Source organism: Triticum aestivum, chromosome 3B (genome assembly GCF_018294505.1).
Source record: "Triticum aestivum cultivar Chinese Spring chromosome 3B, IWGSC CS RefSeq v2.1, whole genome shotgun sequence".
NCBI classification, from domain to species: Eukaryota; Viridiplantae; Streptophyta; class Magnoliopsida; order Poales; family Poaceae; genus Triticum; species Triticum aestivum.
The window spans coordinates 646,558,511-646,573,912 of record NC_057801.1 but is presented as its reverse complement, the minus strand read 5'-3'; the positions used below and the strand labels follow the sequence as shown (position 1 = coordinate 646,573,912).

At 47.2% G+C, this 15,402-nt stretch overlaps 1 protein-coding gene across 1 annotated transcript; it reads right to left on the bottom strand.

The window, feature by feature from the left end:
* Positions 1–10,297: 10,297 nt before the first annotated feature.
* Positions 10,298–12,528, bottom strand: LOC123071455 (uncharacterized). The gene is made up of 2 exons (XM_044495015.1): positions 10,833–12,528; positions 10,298–10,738 (listed from the first exon to the last, which is right to left on the bottom strand). Exons 1-2 carry the CDS (start codon positions 12,041–12,043, stop codon positions 10,510–10,512), a joined length of 1,440 nt encoding a protein of 479 aa, XP_044350950.1. The 5' UTR covers positions 12,044–12,528; the 3' UTR covers positions 10,298–10,509.
* Between the last annotated feature and the right edge of the window lie 2,874 nt (positions 12,529–15,402).

Here is a 15,402-nt window from a genome sequence, read left to right as displayed (position 1 = left end):
AATTATTCCAGGTTTGTTTGGCATTTTTATGGATTAATTGAGTTTCTCGGCATTTAATGTGCATAATTCAAATTTGAACTACAAGCACATGCTCAAGTGCCCCAAAGTTTGTTGAAAAATCACATGTGTGTCTTTGGGTGAATTTCTAGGTCCCATGCAAGAAATGGGAATGAAATTCAAACATCTGGGCGTCGTGGCTCGGCCGGAAAGATTGAGAAACTTGGTTTTTTAATTCATGTAAATCCAAAACATGCCTGAAAATCATGAAACTTGGCATGGTGTCATGACATGGCACCAACATGCTACGGTAAATTTTTTGGCTGAATTGGGACAAGCTTTGGTATAAGCTTCTTGCAAACCGGAGCTTCTCTCAAGAAGGCTCGTGGTTCCGAGAGGGAACGTGTCACCTCCGTGTGTGAAATGACATATGTACACTGCCTTCTCCCGCCTTAATTTTTTTACACAGATAGATTAGACCAAATAGAAGTATCGTGCTAAATTTTGGAATTATTCCGGGTTCGTTTGGCCGTTTTTATACATTAATTGAATTTCTGGGCATTTAATGTGCATAATTCAAATTTGAACTACAAGCACATGCTCCAGTGCACCAAATTTGGTTGAAAAATCACATGTGTGTCCTTGGGTGAATTTCTAGGTCACATGCAAGAAATGGGAATGAAATTCAAATATCTGGGCATCGTGGCTCGGCCGGAAAGATTGAGAAACTTGATTTCTTTTAATTCATGTAAATCCAAAACACGCCTGAAAATCATGAAACTTGGCATGGTGTCATGACATGGCACCAACATGCTGCAATAATATGTTTGGCCGAATTGGGACAAGCTTTGGTATAAGCTTCTTGCAAACCGGAGCTTCTCTCAAGAAGGATCGTGGTTCCGAGAGGGAACGTGTCACCTCCGTGTGTGAAACGACATACGTACACTACCTTCTCCCGCCTTAGTTTGTTTACACGGGCATATTAGACAAAATAGAAGTATCGTGCTAAATTTTGGAATTATTCCGGGTTCGTTTGGCCTTTTTATACATTAATTGAATCTCTGGGCATCTAATGTGCATAATTCAAATTTGAACTACAAGCACATGCTCCAGTGCGCCAAAGTTGCTTGAAAAATCACATGTATGTCCTTGGGTGAATTTCTAGGTCCCATGCAAGAAATGAGAATGAAATTCAAACATCTGGGCGTCGTGGCTCGGTCGGAAAGATTGAGAAACTTCGTTTTTTAATTCCTGTAAATCCAAAACACGCCTGAAAATCATGAAACTTGGCAATGGTGTCATTACATGGCACCAATATGCTGTGGTAATTTTCCTATCCGATTTGAGAAGGCGCACACATTAAAAATTAACAAAGTCATTTTGGAACAAGTGTTGTCACATTACAAATCGGAAACACAACTATTATTGAAACCGTGGGCGTTCTACTTACCAATTATGTTCTGCCACGCGTCCTTTTTTTTATTGGCTAGGAGGTGTCGTGCGAGGTAGCTATTTGAGGACAGGAGGCATGCGATTTGACCCCTACATGTGCTCATCGGTAAGAGAGCCCTTTGACCTCTATCTATCGCGCACCTCCCTCCCAACGTCTCCATTAATGGCGCCCAAGCCCTTGTTTCACGGCGTGCACCTCCTTCCATGCTCGCCTCTCCCTGGTGGTAATCTCTTGAACAAGAATCACTCTGGCCATGGCAGATGCAAGAGAACGATGCTGAATGACTTGTTTGCTTTTGTGGATGAGGAGTTGAGGAAGGAATGTGCAGTCATCTTAGCATAGTATAGTATTTATAACCGAGTAATAATACGCTCCTAAGTGGGAAACCATTTAGATTTTGATCGGTGTGAACAGGTTTGCAATTTAGAAGGTGATGGGACACAGGCTCAAAATTTATAGACAGTTCTATAATTTCAAGTGCGACACTATTCCTGGATGACATAACGTGGGCACGCTTTCTCGGCCGCATACGTGGCCACGTTTGTCAGCACACGTCTTGTTCCAAGAACCGTGCGCGCTCGTTATTACCATCGCGCATGCTTATTTTAATTAGAATGTGTGCCCATCTAGTGCACACACGTTGATATGTCTAACTGTTTCGGTTTGTTGCGGCTAATCACAAACAGTTCATCCATGTGAAGTGTATGCCATCAATCGCACAAACCTTTGATCTGGCTGACCATTTTTGTTCCGTTGCCTAATCACAAACAGTTAATCCTTCTGAAGCGTATGCCCTCAATCGCACAGACATTTATCTAGCTATCTGTTTCTGTTGTTCCGCCTCATCACAAACAGTTAATATGATTGAACTGTATGACGTATATCGCACACGCCTTCATCTGGCTGCCCGTTTCCTTTCTTCTTCCTCATCGCAAACAGTTCATTGAACTAAACCGTATGTCGTGCATCACACACACAACTAAAATCTGAACCGTGTTTGATGCAGCTATCATCGCAAAAAAAATTGCACCTTTTTTGACGGGTTTTTTACACCACCGTTTGTTATTATTGCATCGCACACAGTCTTGTCGAAGGGTCTCTGATCGTAGTGTCGCGTTAGCAGCATCCTGTAGTAGTGCTCTTAGGATATTCTTGATGATGAATTTGTCGGTCATCTCTTTGCTTCCTAAGCCAGCAATCTCATTTGTGATGAGAGCAAGCCTAGAGTACATCTTGGTGACTCCTTCACCATCCTTCATTTTGAACTTGTCAAGTTGACTTTGAAGCACATCCAATTTTGGTTCCTTGACGGACTCGGTACCTTCGTGCATATCAACCAAAGTATCGCAAATTTCCTTTGCATTCTCAAGGCGACTGGTTTTGTTGAATTCTTCTGGGCACAATCCATTGAAGAGAATATCGCAAGCTTGAGCATTCTACTACAACATCTTAATTTTTTCCGCGGACACTTCACGATTCGATTCTTCTCCGTCCTCGAAGTTATCACCTTGCAAGTCAATGCGCACAAAAGCCCAAACGGTGGGGTTATGACCAAGAATATGCATTTTTCATCTTATGCTTCCAACTAGAAAAATTAGTACCATCAAAGTAAGGACCTCTACGGTGGTAATTTCCCTCCCTAGACGCCATACTCACCTAGGTTGTGAAACCAAGGCTATGATCACCATAGCTACCGAAAGCAAGGAAAATGGAGACCAAAGCTCTGACACCACTTATAGGATCGAAAGTAGGTCTAGAGGGGGGTGATTAGACTACTTGACCAAATAAAATCTAACCTTTTCCCAATTTTAGTTGTGGGAAGATTTTACCAATTTAGCACAAGTCAAGCAATCAACCTACACATGCAATTCTAAGAGTGTAGCAGCGGAAAGTAAAACATTGCATATGAAGGTATAGGGAAGGGTTTGGAGAGTATAAACGCAATGATGACATGGAGATTTTTGGCATGCTTTCGATAGGTGGTGCTATTGTACGTCCATGTTGATGGAGACTTCAACCCACGAAGGGTAACGGCTGCGCGAGTCCATGGGGGGCTCCACCCATGAAGGGTCTACAAATAAGCAACCTTGTCTATCCCACCATGGCCATCGCCCATGAAGGACTTGCCTCACTTGGGTAGATCTTCATGAAGTAGGCGGTCTCCTTGCCCTTACAAACTTCTTGGTTCAACTCCACAGTCTTGTCGGAGGCTCCCAAGCGACACCTAACCAATCTAGAAGACACCACTCTCCAAAAGGTAATAGATGTTGTGTTGATGACGAACTCCTTGCTCTTGTGCTTCAAATGATAGTCTCCCCAACACTCAACTCTCTCTCACAGATTTGGATATGGTGGAAAGACGATTTGAGTGGAAAGCAACTTGGGGAAGGCTAGAAATCAAGATTCTTGTGGTAGGAATGGTATATCTTGATCTCAACACATGAGTAGGTGGTTCTCTCTCAGAAAATGTATGCTCGAAGTGTAGGCACGTTCTGATGGCTTTATCACATATGGAGAAGGGGTGGAGGGGTATATATAGCCTGCACACAAAATCCAATCGTTACACACATTTGACCCAACTCAGTCAGACCGAATAGAAGAACTCGATGAGACCTATTTAGTTCAAAATGTGAACTTCAAGAATCCCGATGGGACCGACTAGAACAACTCGGTGTGACCGATGTGCTAGGGCTTAGGGAAAACATCAACTTGATGAGACCGAATTGAGCAAAGAGCAAACACAGAAGATGGCAAGCAATCTCGGTGGGACCGATTGCTCATTTCGGTGAGACCAAAATATTACAAAGAGAAACAGAGATATTGCAAGGCCATCTCGGTGAGACCGAGATCAGTATCGGGGTGACTAAACTGTTAGGGTTTCTGGCAGTGTCTATGTCATATGAACTCAGTGGCTCCGGATAGGATGATTTGATGGGGTCGAGTTTAACTTTGGGTTTTGGACATATTTGGAATGATAAAGTGGTTGAGGGCTTTGGAGCAATATCACTAAGCACTTTGAGCAAGCAAGCCATTAAGCAACACCTCATCCCCTTTTAATAGTATTTGCTTTCCTATGGACTCAATGTGATCTTGGATCACTAAAATATAAATGAAGAGTCTTGAGCTTTTGCCAATATGTGTCCTTAGCATTTTGAGGGGTCCACATTCCTAGTCCATGCCACGCGATTCATTGAACTTTCTGAAATATTTAACTTGAATGGATATTAGTTCAATGAGCTATATGTTGTTATAAACTACCAAAACCACCCGGCGGTTAGTTGCACTTTCGGAAACAAACACTAAAAAAAATTGGAGGATAAGATGGAAAATAAATGTAGCACTTGGCAAGGCAATCTTCTGCCTAGTGGCAATAGAGTTACTTTAATTCGATCATCTCTTAGAGGCATACCTAACCTCATGACGTCCTTTTATGGGCTGCCAGCACGGGTAAATAAATTGAAGGATGGATTTCTTATGTGCTAGATTACTCTGGCAAGAAGAAGAAAACAAAAGGAAATATTATCCAGTTAGGTGGTATGAGGTGTGTAGACCAACAGGTTTAGGAGGTCTAGGCATCAAAAAATTATCTATCATGAACCAGGCTTAGTTGTGTAAATTATGGTGGAAAATGTATACCACCGAGGGCTTATGGGAAGAAATTATGACAAGAAATTATCAAATAAACCAATGTCTTGTTGGGATTGAATCTAGAATAGAGGACTCACAATTCTGGAAAGGTCTGTTAAAATTCAGAAATCATTTCTTTTCCCTTTGTAAATTCTTTGTTGGCAATGGAAAAATGTTAGGTTTTGGGAAGACTGGCGGATAGGGGATAAACCACTTCATCTCAACTTCCCTAAGTTGATCTTTTGATAAAAACATGTGTGTTGTTGATGTTTCTAGGAAAGGGATTGACCAAATCCAGTTCAGGAGAACTCTCCTAGGAGATTCCTTTGAATTGTAGAATCATATAAAGGATGTATGTTCTGCAGCTGCTCCCAATGATGAGAGGGACACTATAAAATGGACTTTAAATAAAAAATGGTGGCTATACTATTAAATCATATTACAGAAACTTAATAAATAATGGTGTTAGATTTCCACACAGATTTATGTTGAAAACTAAAATTCCTCAGAGGATTAAAATCTTTATGTGGTTGGTTTTGCGAAACAGCATCCTGACAAAGGACAATTTGATCGGGAGGGGCTGGATTGGCAGCAAAGCTTGCCATTTTTGTGGTTAGATGAATCTATTGATCATCTTTTTTATGAAATGTTATCTCATTAGGATACTCTGGAACATTGTAAAATGTGCTTTTAACTTGCTTGATATACATGACAATGTTAATGCTTTGCTTGGACCTTGGATTCAAAATTTCCATGCTGATGGAAAACACTTCATACTTTTTTATAACAAGAAAATCACTGACCATTGTGTCCCCATAAATATGATTGCTAGATGGCTAAATGATAGGAATATTTTGCAGAAAAAATAGAAAAGGAATAAAAGAAGATTGACGTGGGTGGTAAAAACCCTAGAAATGAAAGCACAAGAAGTCTTTAAGGTGGTACAAGGATGGCGTTTTGATGTTCTTTGGATCCAATGAAGCTCTATCTTTTGGAGAAGATGCAGTCCAGCAGAAGAAAAAGAAGGAAATATGCAAACGCCTCACGCTACTCTCTCCGTCTACTAATACAAGGCCGGTTCATTTTTTTGTCTAGCTTTGACCATCATCTTATTAATAAAATGTCAATTATATGTCACAAAAAAAATTCCATTGGATGCACATTTCAAAGTACTTTTCGATAACATATTTTTATGACATTTAACTCATATTTTCTTGACTACAATAGCAAAATTAGAAGTCAAAATTTGACACAAAAAACAAAGTCACCTTGTATTAGTAAATGGAGGGGGTATCTACGTGTGTTGATTCTTCCTTCTCTTTTCGCAGGCTTGTTTAAAAACTTGCTCCATGGTAGTTAGATGGCTACTTAAACTTGTAATATCTTTTGTATAGTGGCATCTCAAACATTTTTTTCCTTTTCCTGGGTTCTTCGTGATGGCAATTCGATAGCTCTCGAGCTCGCATGTGCTCTTGACCTGGTTGATGTAGGGCACTTGGGATATCTAGCCCTTTGGCTACTCTCTTTTCTTTTAGTAGTAGTAAGATTACGTGATTTCTGTGAAATGAAATCCCGAGTCTCTAGCGTTGTTTCATGCGGCCGCCAGGGCTACAGTTGCGGATGGCGGTGCAACGTTGTCCTAGGAAGATCGGTGGCTAGACGAATTCCGAGTTCCTGAACTTGCACCTTTTATCTACGCAAGAGTTTCGAGGAGAATCAAAGTATCGATGACATTGGAGACGACCTTGATCAACGGTGCTTGGGCAGGGAGTATTGGCCCGGATCTTCCTGTTGTCGAGTAGCAACAATACATGGACCTTTGGCAACGAGTATAGGATATGCCTTTGGACAAGAATGGAGAATACTTCATCGGATCGTCTTGGGAAAAGGATGGCGCCTTCTCGGAGTATACGACCAAGTTTGCCGGTCTTGAGGTCTCGGCGACGACATCGTTCACATGGAAATCAAAGGCACCACCGCAGTGTAGGTTCTTTACGTGGTTGGCTGTCAAGGACCGCTGCTAGACGCCCCTTCTGCGACTAACATGGGGAGACCCTGGACCATATCTTGGTGAGCTGTGTTTTTACGCGAGAAGTTTGGCATTCAATACATACTGCAATTGGCGTACTGGATTTGGCTCCGAGGGACGACGAAACGTTGAAAGATTGGTGCATCCGGCTTGAGATGGCACACGAAAACAAGCGAACTACCCGGGCCATTTGCATTCTTGGATTGTGGGAGCTATGGAAGCACCGTACCATTATCGTGTTTGATGGAGCTTCGCCTTCCACAACCCATGTCATCCAGCGAATCAACACTGAAGGTAGGACTTGGAGACAGGCCGGTCTTCTCAAGGGAGGCCTCGACGGGTTCTTTGCGGTGTTATCAAGGCGGGCCCGGAGCGAGTCCAGTGTGAAATACGGGTAGGGTGGATGCTGTTGTGGGTTGGCCACGTTTGTGTTGAGCCAAACATTGTAAAATGCGGACTTGGGACTCTCTCCTGCTCTTCTTTAATAAATGATACGCACACTCGTGCATATTTCAGGAAAAAAATTAGAGAGGAGACTTCTTTATAATAATAAAAAAACTTATAATAACGTTTTCCTAATACACATATACACGATCAGTTCATAAGCACTGCAACTGTAAGTAATCGATAACTTAAAGCAATGTTTGAAGCTGCATTGGACGTACGCCTCCAGCTCTTTGCATGTACACTTTGCAAATGCCGTCAGCAAAATCACACCTTGCAAATATAGACCAAAGGGGCCTAGACTCGAATAAGAATTCGGTGAGTGGCCCGGCTCCCGCGACTAGGGTTAGCCCCGCTCCCCCAGCCGCCGCCGCCGCCGCCGGCCGCCCCCTCCCGCCTCCGTCGGCCGCCGCAACGCTCTCCCCGCCTCCCCCTCCCCCTCCCCCGCGCCCCTGTCCGCCCGCTCCCCCCCCCCCCCCTCGCGGGCGACGGGCGGCCCCCTGCCCTTCTCCTTCGGCCTCCTCCCCATCCTTCTCCATCCCCGCCGCCGGGCCCTGCCCGCGCGGCGCTGGCGGCGGCGGGCCATCCCTTCCCCGCTCGCTCTTGGGGGGCGCGGGGGCCTCCCGATGGCGGCGGTGCTGCTCGGCCTCTGCGGTGGGGTTTGGCGGCGGGAGTCCGGCGAGCTCCGTGGCTCTCGGTGCGGCGGCGCGGCCGTTGGCCGCGGGGCGGCGTGGCGGTGCTGCTGGCCGGCGGCGCCCGCGCGGCCCAGATCTAGGCCCTTTCGGGCCCCATCTGGGCTAGGGCGGGCCGGCAACTCGGTGCGTGGCGGCGCTGCTCCCTGGTTGGTGGTGAAGTGGCGGTGGTCTGCGGGCGGTGGCGGCTTCGTCGGCCGATGAGCTGCAGCGTGACGGCAGGGGCTGTCCGGACCCTGTTGGATTCGGCCGGGTCTCGGTGCCTGGCAGGTCCCTTGTCCGCGCGTCCGGTCGGCTCCGCGGTGGCGGTGGTGGTTGTCCCCTCACGTCGGTGATGTTGCGGCTGCCCCCAAGGACACTCTCCCTTCTCCCATCCTCCAGGTCTCGTGTCGGTGACCTCAGGGAGACGGCGGAGTTGATCCGGTGATCGTGGTGGCACATGTTGGTGGGCGGCGCGATGGGCGGTGCACTATGATTCGTCTGGGGTGGTGGTGGGGGTTTGGGTTGGGAGAAATCTCTGGCGGCTTGTCCGGCCCCGACGCGGCGACGCCTGTGGGTGCCGTCGGACCTTCCTGAAGGGCGTCGGGTACACCCCTCCCCTCACTGCCCTCCTGCGTACCGGGGAAACCCTAGGACTAGTCCGGGCAGCAGCGGTGTCATCGTCGCCTCCTCCTTGAAGGTGTTGCTTGGTACGCGGCGTTTCGGGTGCTGGGAACGTGGTGGTACTTCTCCGGAGGGTGCAGCGGTCGCCGGTCATCTTCGTTTCGTCGATCTGCCGTTGTTGGCATTTGTTTCTCTTCCTTTCTTCTTTGTTTTTCTTTGGGCTTATTTGTGCTGCAGCCCCAGCACCTATCGTTGGATGTATCGGTTGTTGCTTTGTAATACAAAGCGGGGGAAACCCTTTTTCGTCAAATATAGACCAAGGGTCTTGACTACAGTTCATAGTTTTGCCTGCTAGGCTGCTAGCCAGGAATTGGGTGAATTTTGGCTTTCAGTTCATTATTCAAGCGATCTCCCCTCTTGTGCTTACATAACAAATTTTGTGAAAGAATGTGCGCACGAGGGTCTGATATTTGCACTTTTATTGCCTTTTAAATTATCTATGCAGCATCATGCTGCTGCTTTTACTAAAGGCTCACTTGCACCTTAAATATGACATATGGTTCGCTTAGTTGCTAAGAGATGGGATTTCCAATCAACGGAAATCCCAGCTAATCGAAATTCAAAAACTGGTTTAGACGACAACCAACTTTTCAAATGTCAGTACAATAGAGTATGGAACATCGAGTATTGTATACTACTAAAGACACCTGAAAAGCCAGCAACAGACTAAGAAATTAAGCTAAAAGTTCAGCAGCTCCCGTACATTAGCCATTAAGATAATGGATAAAAACGCAATTTGCTGAAGTGGAATCTCTCTCATCCTGTCATTTCTCTAGGAAAATGAGCCTTCCGAAGAATCTTTCCTCTCTATGAAATGCATGCTGATGCATTCTATTGAGAGAGAGAGAGAGAGAGAGAGAGAGAGAGAGAGAGAGAGAGAGAGAGAGAGAGAGAGAGAGATGCGTGTTGCTTGATGCAGGATTTTTTCAGGGGAGAACTGGAGATATTCTCATTGCTTGTTCATGTGCAGAGTTACATGCGGCCAAATTGCTGCTGTATACTGGAGCGGATTCCCTCTACTTTATACCATATCTATAGTACGACAGGCTAGCCTCACATCACCACTTTCCACCACACCGTGACTCCGCAAGCATCCACGGCCATGGAGATAGAGTGACACGCGACACCAGCGGAACGGACACGTACGGCTACTAGGGGAACCCACGGCCGAGCGCAACCGACAAACCCGTGGAGCCGCGAGCCCGATCTACCACACCCTCGCCCTCCCGCCGTCTCCGGCCAACTGCCCCCACTCGCCGGATTTCCAGAAAGGGGAAGAGGAAGCAAGCCGCCGAACATTCATCGCGGCATGCACCGACCATTGCACCCCTCCTCTCAGCTCTCCCCGTAAACAAGCCAAAGTAAAACGAGAGATTCTTGCGCTGTGCCGTGTGAATGTATAAGCTGCACTTGCAAGCGTAGTAGTACTAGTATTTGCTTCGTGGTTGGCCAAGCACATGGGAAGAGAAGTGCGTGGACTTCTTGCGGGTGGTGGAGTAAAAAAATCCTCTCTTTCTTTCTACTATACTCTTTTTCTTCGTGTTCTGGGACGTATCGACGTGGTGTGCTGCTGGATCTCGGAGTCCGGCCGGCGGGCGCGCGCGTCAGTCGAGGGGGTAGCATGTGTCCTCGCCGCCCGTGTTCCACAGGAAGTGCGCGTAGGCCGCCGCGTGGTGCCCGTTGCTCGGCTCGGCGGCGATGGCCTCCTGGAACGTCTCCTCCGCGGCCGCCAGGTCGTTGCGCGCCTTCCACAGGAACGTCGCGTACCACCCCAGCGTCTCCGCGTCCGCCGGCTGCTCCGCGCGCACCGCCCGCTTGAAGTAGTGCTCCGCCCTGCGACCATGAAGAAACCACCGCCCGTCAGCGACGGTGAAAAAACGATGACATTGTGTCGAACAGTTTGATGGCGCCATGGCGCGGCGCCTACCGGTCGTGATCGCGCTGCACCAGGTACAGGAACTGCGCGAAGTTGGCGAGCAGCAGCGCGTTGCTGGGCTCCTCGGACACGGCCATCGCGTATCTCTGCTCCGTCCTCGCGTAGTCGGCCACGTCCTCCGTGTCCAGCTTCGCCTCCACCGGCGCGACGAGCTGCCCCAGGATGTCCGGGTCCATCAGAGCCTCCACGCGCACGCTCGCCTGCATTCTCGTCGCCTCGTCGGCTATCCTTTTCCAGATGACCAGCTCGTCCTCCGTGTCCTCCGCGGCCGCCCCCACCGGCGTCGCCTGTGACTCGTCCTGGGGAAGCACCGCGCCGCTTTGCCGGTACGAGGATTCGTCCGAGCGATCGTCGCCGGTGGCCCCGGCAACCGGCGGAGCCTTGCCACCGCCGCCGCTGTTCCCGTCCACCGAGGCCGTGCGGCCAATGGAGAACATGTTGAGCGACACACTGTCGAACCGCTGATCGGGACGGGACTGCTCCGCGTGCTGGGCGTCGAGCATTGCGACGGCCGCCACGGTGGGCTGGGGAGGCGGGAGGTTGGCCGCCATCGCGATGTTGTCACCCATGGAGTAGACGGTGAAGTTGGCGAGGAGGAGCATGACGGAGACCATGAGGGCGGGGGTGCCGGCGAAGATGTGCTGGAAGAGCCAGACGAAGGAGGCGTCCATCTCGGCGTGCACGCGCGCGAGCACGCTCTGCATGTCCTCGTAGAAGAGCGCCTGCCGCATCTGCAGCGCGAAGCTCTGGAGCTCCCGGATGATGAGCACCATGGACGAGAACGCCCGCCCCACCGCACCGCGGCCGGAGCCGGACTCGCCCGCGCGGTCGAGCAGCCGCTCGTCCCACCGGCCGCGCTGCCCCTGCTGCCGCTTCTTGCGCTTGAGCATCCTGAGCGACAGCGGCAGACCGACGCTGCTGGCGCTCCGCTCTACGCTCGCCGGCCAGCCGCAGCCGCCGGCGCCCGGGTGCAGCCCGACAGCGAGCTCCTGGATCCTCCTCAGGAACTCCTCGTCATCCCCGCCGTGGCTGCCGACGCTGTCGATGCTGGCGCTGAGGGCGCGCGTAACCATCGCGTGCCCGGCGCGCCGGCGGGCGATGCCGGCGCTCCAGGTCGCCAGCGACGACGACGACGGGGACCTCGACAGCCTCATGCATCCGGCGCCCAGAGAAGAGGAGGGGGGCGCGACCTGGATGCCCATGAGTCACTCACCGCAACCTCGCGCCCGGCCACCACCGGAACGACGGTTGGGAAAATGGCCCGCGCGCGGCTCGCCCCACAACGGAGAGAGGCTAAATGCAAGGGAGGGGAAGGGATGGGAGGGAAAACGAACGGTGGCCTTAATTCAGGATCCGGGAGGTGCCCTGGTCAACCTCCCCACCCAGACCCAGGGAGCTCGTGAAGCGAGCGATCGAGCACTGGTATTACGGTGAGTCGGTGACCGCCTCCGCGGGAATTATATAGTCGTCGGGGACGGAAACGATATTTTGCCGTGCTTAATATAGAAACGGCCCAAAATTAGCGCTCACTCGACGCAAATGCAAATGGGTCGAGGATGGAAGACGAAGAACGAGAAAAGGGAGCGCAAGATGTCAGGTGAGGCTCCAAGTGAATGAATAGAGACGGAGACGATGGGGTGTTGGGCGGAGACGAAGAGTATGTTTCGTCGTGTGCGTAGTGTGGGCAGGTCCTGCTATTTATTTCCCTGCCACCCAGTGCGTGGGCGTGGGTGTGCTCAAAGAATCTGCAGACCGCCGTCTCTATCTCTCTTCTGTACGGCCGCCCTCTCTCATCAGTCGTCATTATGTGTGTTCATGGGTTGTAGTTTTCAGAATCAGAATTACATTTAACTTTAATTAAACTCGAAAAGATTAGTGATATAATGCTTGGATCATATAGATCTAAGAAAATGCAAAATATCTAATGTAACTGAAATTTCTCGCAATCGTCTTTTTCCATGGTTTATCAACCTTTGTAACATGAAATATTTTCAGAATTTCAGTAAAAAGACTGCAGTTAGATGGGAGCAGTGACATCTTATTTTTTTATACTTTAAATGCATTTTGGTATTGTATATTGGTTCAGTATCACGTGTATACTAAAAAAGCAAAGTATACTACACATGGCCGACATGATGTCAAATAATCTCTACTCCTAAAGGAAAAGCTAATAGTCTCGTCTCACCTCTCACCAACCCCTTGACAAACTCTATATTACGTCTGTGAGCATATTGGCGACCTTTCGATCAAGCGCGGTCAATTTGGGCCAGCCCATTTGACACATGCATTAACTTAATCAAATTAGCAGTTTCCCAAAACAATGTCATGCATTAACTTATTCAAATCAAATCTTAAAAAAATCTCTACTCCCACCGACCCCTCTGCAAATCATATATTACGTCTATGAGTGTTATACATGTGACCTTCCGATGAAGCGCGGCCAATTTGTGCTAGCCTACTTGATGCATGCATTAACTCAATCAAATTAGCACTTTCCTGAAACAATGTAGTGCATTAATTCATTCAAATCAAATCTTAAAAAAAATCTCAACTAAATCCATACTTTCCTTGTCCTCCACTAGTCATACCCAAATTAAATCAAATCAAATCTTACTCAAACATCAAATAAAATCAAAGTTGACTGGCCCATTTGAGGCATGTGCGCGTTTATTTCTATTCATTTTTTGGTTTCATTTTTTTATGACCAACCTATTATTTTGTTCTCGGCATACTATCAGAATCGATACTTTCCCAGAACAAAATCCAACCAAATTGGCACTTTCTAAAAAAAACAGTATGCATTAACTCAATCAAATCATATTTAAACAAAATCTCAACTAAAACCAAAATTTCATTGCCTTCCACTACTCATACCCAAATCAAATCAAATCTTACAAAAATATCAACTATAATCAAAGTAGCCTAGCCCATTTGACTTGTGCGCACGTTTTAAGTTTTTGTTTTCCCCCTAAGTTTCATTTTTTTGGTTACCTTTTTTTACTCATTTTTTCTATTACCAACCTATTATTTTGATCTCGGCATACTATCAGAATCGGCACAGACCTATACTCCATGGTGAGTTAGTAGCATCGCCTCCATTCCAGCTAAACCTCCCCATCGACTTTTCTATCCATCAATTTATTTAAACCATTTTTAGCCCACTAATCTAATTCCGGGTTTTATCTGCCAAATATATACAAATCATGCAGATCGATCTTCGGTATATCAAGTAACGTCGTTATAGAAAGGAATCAATCACATTGATCTGTAATCAATATTTAAAGACCAAACGTATGTAAAGGAATCAATGTTTTATAACACAAGGCAAGGTTTATGTAATGGAATCAATCACATGTCTAAAATCTCTCTCTTTATTATTAAAAAGTCATCTACTCCATTCGTTTCTTTATATAAGGTGTATTTGTTTTTTGATAAAATTCCATAATGTAAGGTGCATTTCTTCTAAATTCTCATAATTCCCTTTTTATCCCTCCAAAAAGAGGAAAATATCTCTCTCCTGATTTCAGATATCGCTCCTTGTATCAAAATAAGAAAACTATCTCTCCCTTGGTTGCATGTATCTCTTACTTTCCTGGACTCATTGATTTACTTTCCACTAACCAATAAATTTGCCAAGGGTCCTTTTGTCCTAACACCTCTATAATTGTGCACCATGGTCATTGTGCCCAAAATAATACACCTTACATAAAAGAATGGAGGGAGTATTATTTAAATGAGGCAGTCCTCGTTAGTACCCATATCTCCCACAGATTGAAAGAATATGATTCTACCCGCACCGTTCTCTCTCTCTCTCTCTCTCTCTCTCTCTCTCATGAGGTTGCGCCTTCGCCGCTTGACTCCTCGTCTCCCCTTGACTAGGGTTTCTATATCAAGCTCCCTGCACCATGATGCGCACCTACGTATGGATGTCACCCTTCTTCCGCCATGATGAGCGACTTGGACCCCCCAAAACAACATGTGTCCGCTGATACGTCTCCAACGTATCTATGGTTTTTGATTGTTCCATGTTGTATATTATAATTCTTCGATATTTTACAATCATTTTATAGCAAGTTTATATCATTTTTGGGGACTAACCTATTGACATAGTGCTCAGTGTTAGTTGTTGTTTTTTGCTTGTTTTTTACATCACAGAAAATCAATACCAAACAGAGTCCAAATGCAGCAAAACTTTTTGGAGTATTTTTCGACATACGATGGTCGAAGGTAGTACCAGAGGGGGGCTTCGAGGGGAGCACAACCCACCTGGGTATGCCTGGGTTGGTGGGTTGTGCCCACCTCGGCCGCCTCCCGCATCGCCTCTTTGCTCTATAAATACCCAAAAAATCCAAAAACCCTAGGGGAGTCGACGAAACACAATTCCAGACGCCGCAAGTTCCAGAAACCACAGATCCAATCTAGACACCGTCATAGAGGGGTTCATCATCCTCATTGGTGCCTCTCCGATGATGCGTGAGTAGTTCATTGTAGACCTTCGGGTTCGTAGTTAGTAGCTAGATGGCTTCCTCTCTCTCTCTCTCTTTTGATTCTCAATACAATG

What these genes read in the sequence shown, in the direction of transcription:
- LOC123071455 (XM_044495015.1), bottom strand. Translation starts at nt 12,043, where the DNA reads ATGGGCATCCAGGTCGCGCCCCCCTCCTCTTCTCTGGGCGCCGGATGC. An exon ending in GTGCAGCGCGATCACGACCG is followed by an intron (nt 10,739 to 10,832) that starts GTAGGCGCCGCG and finishes TCATGGTCGCAG; the next exon opens with GGCGGAGCACTACTTCAAGC.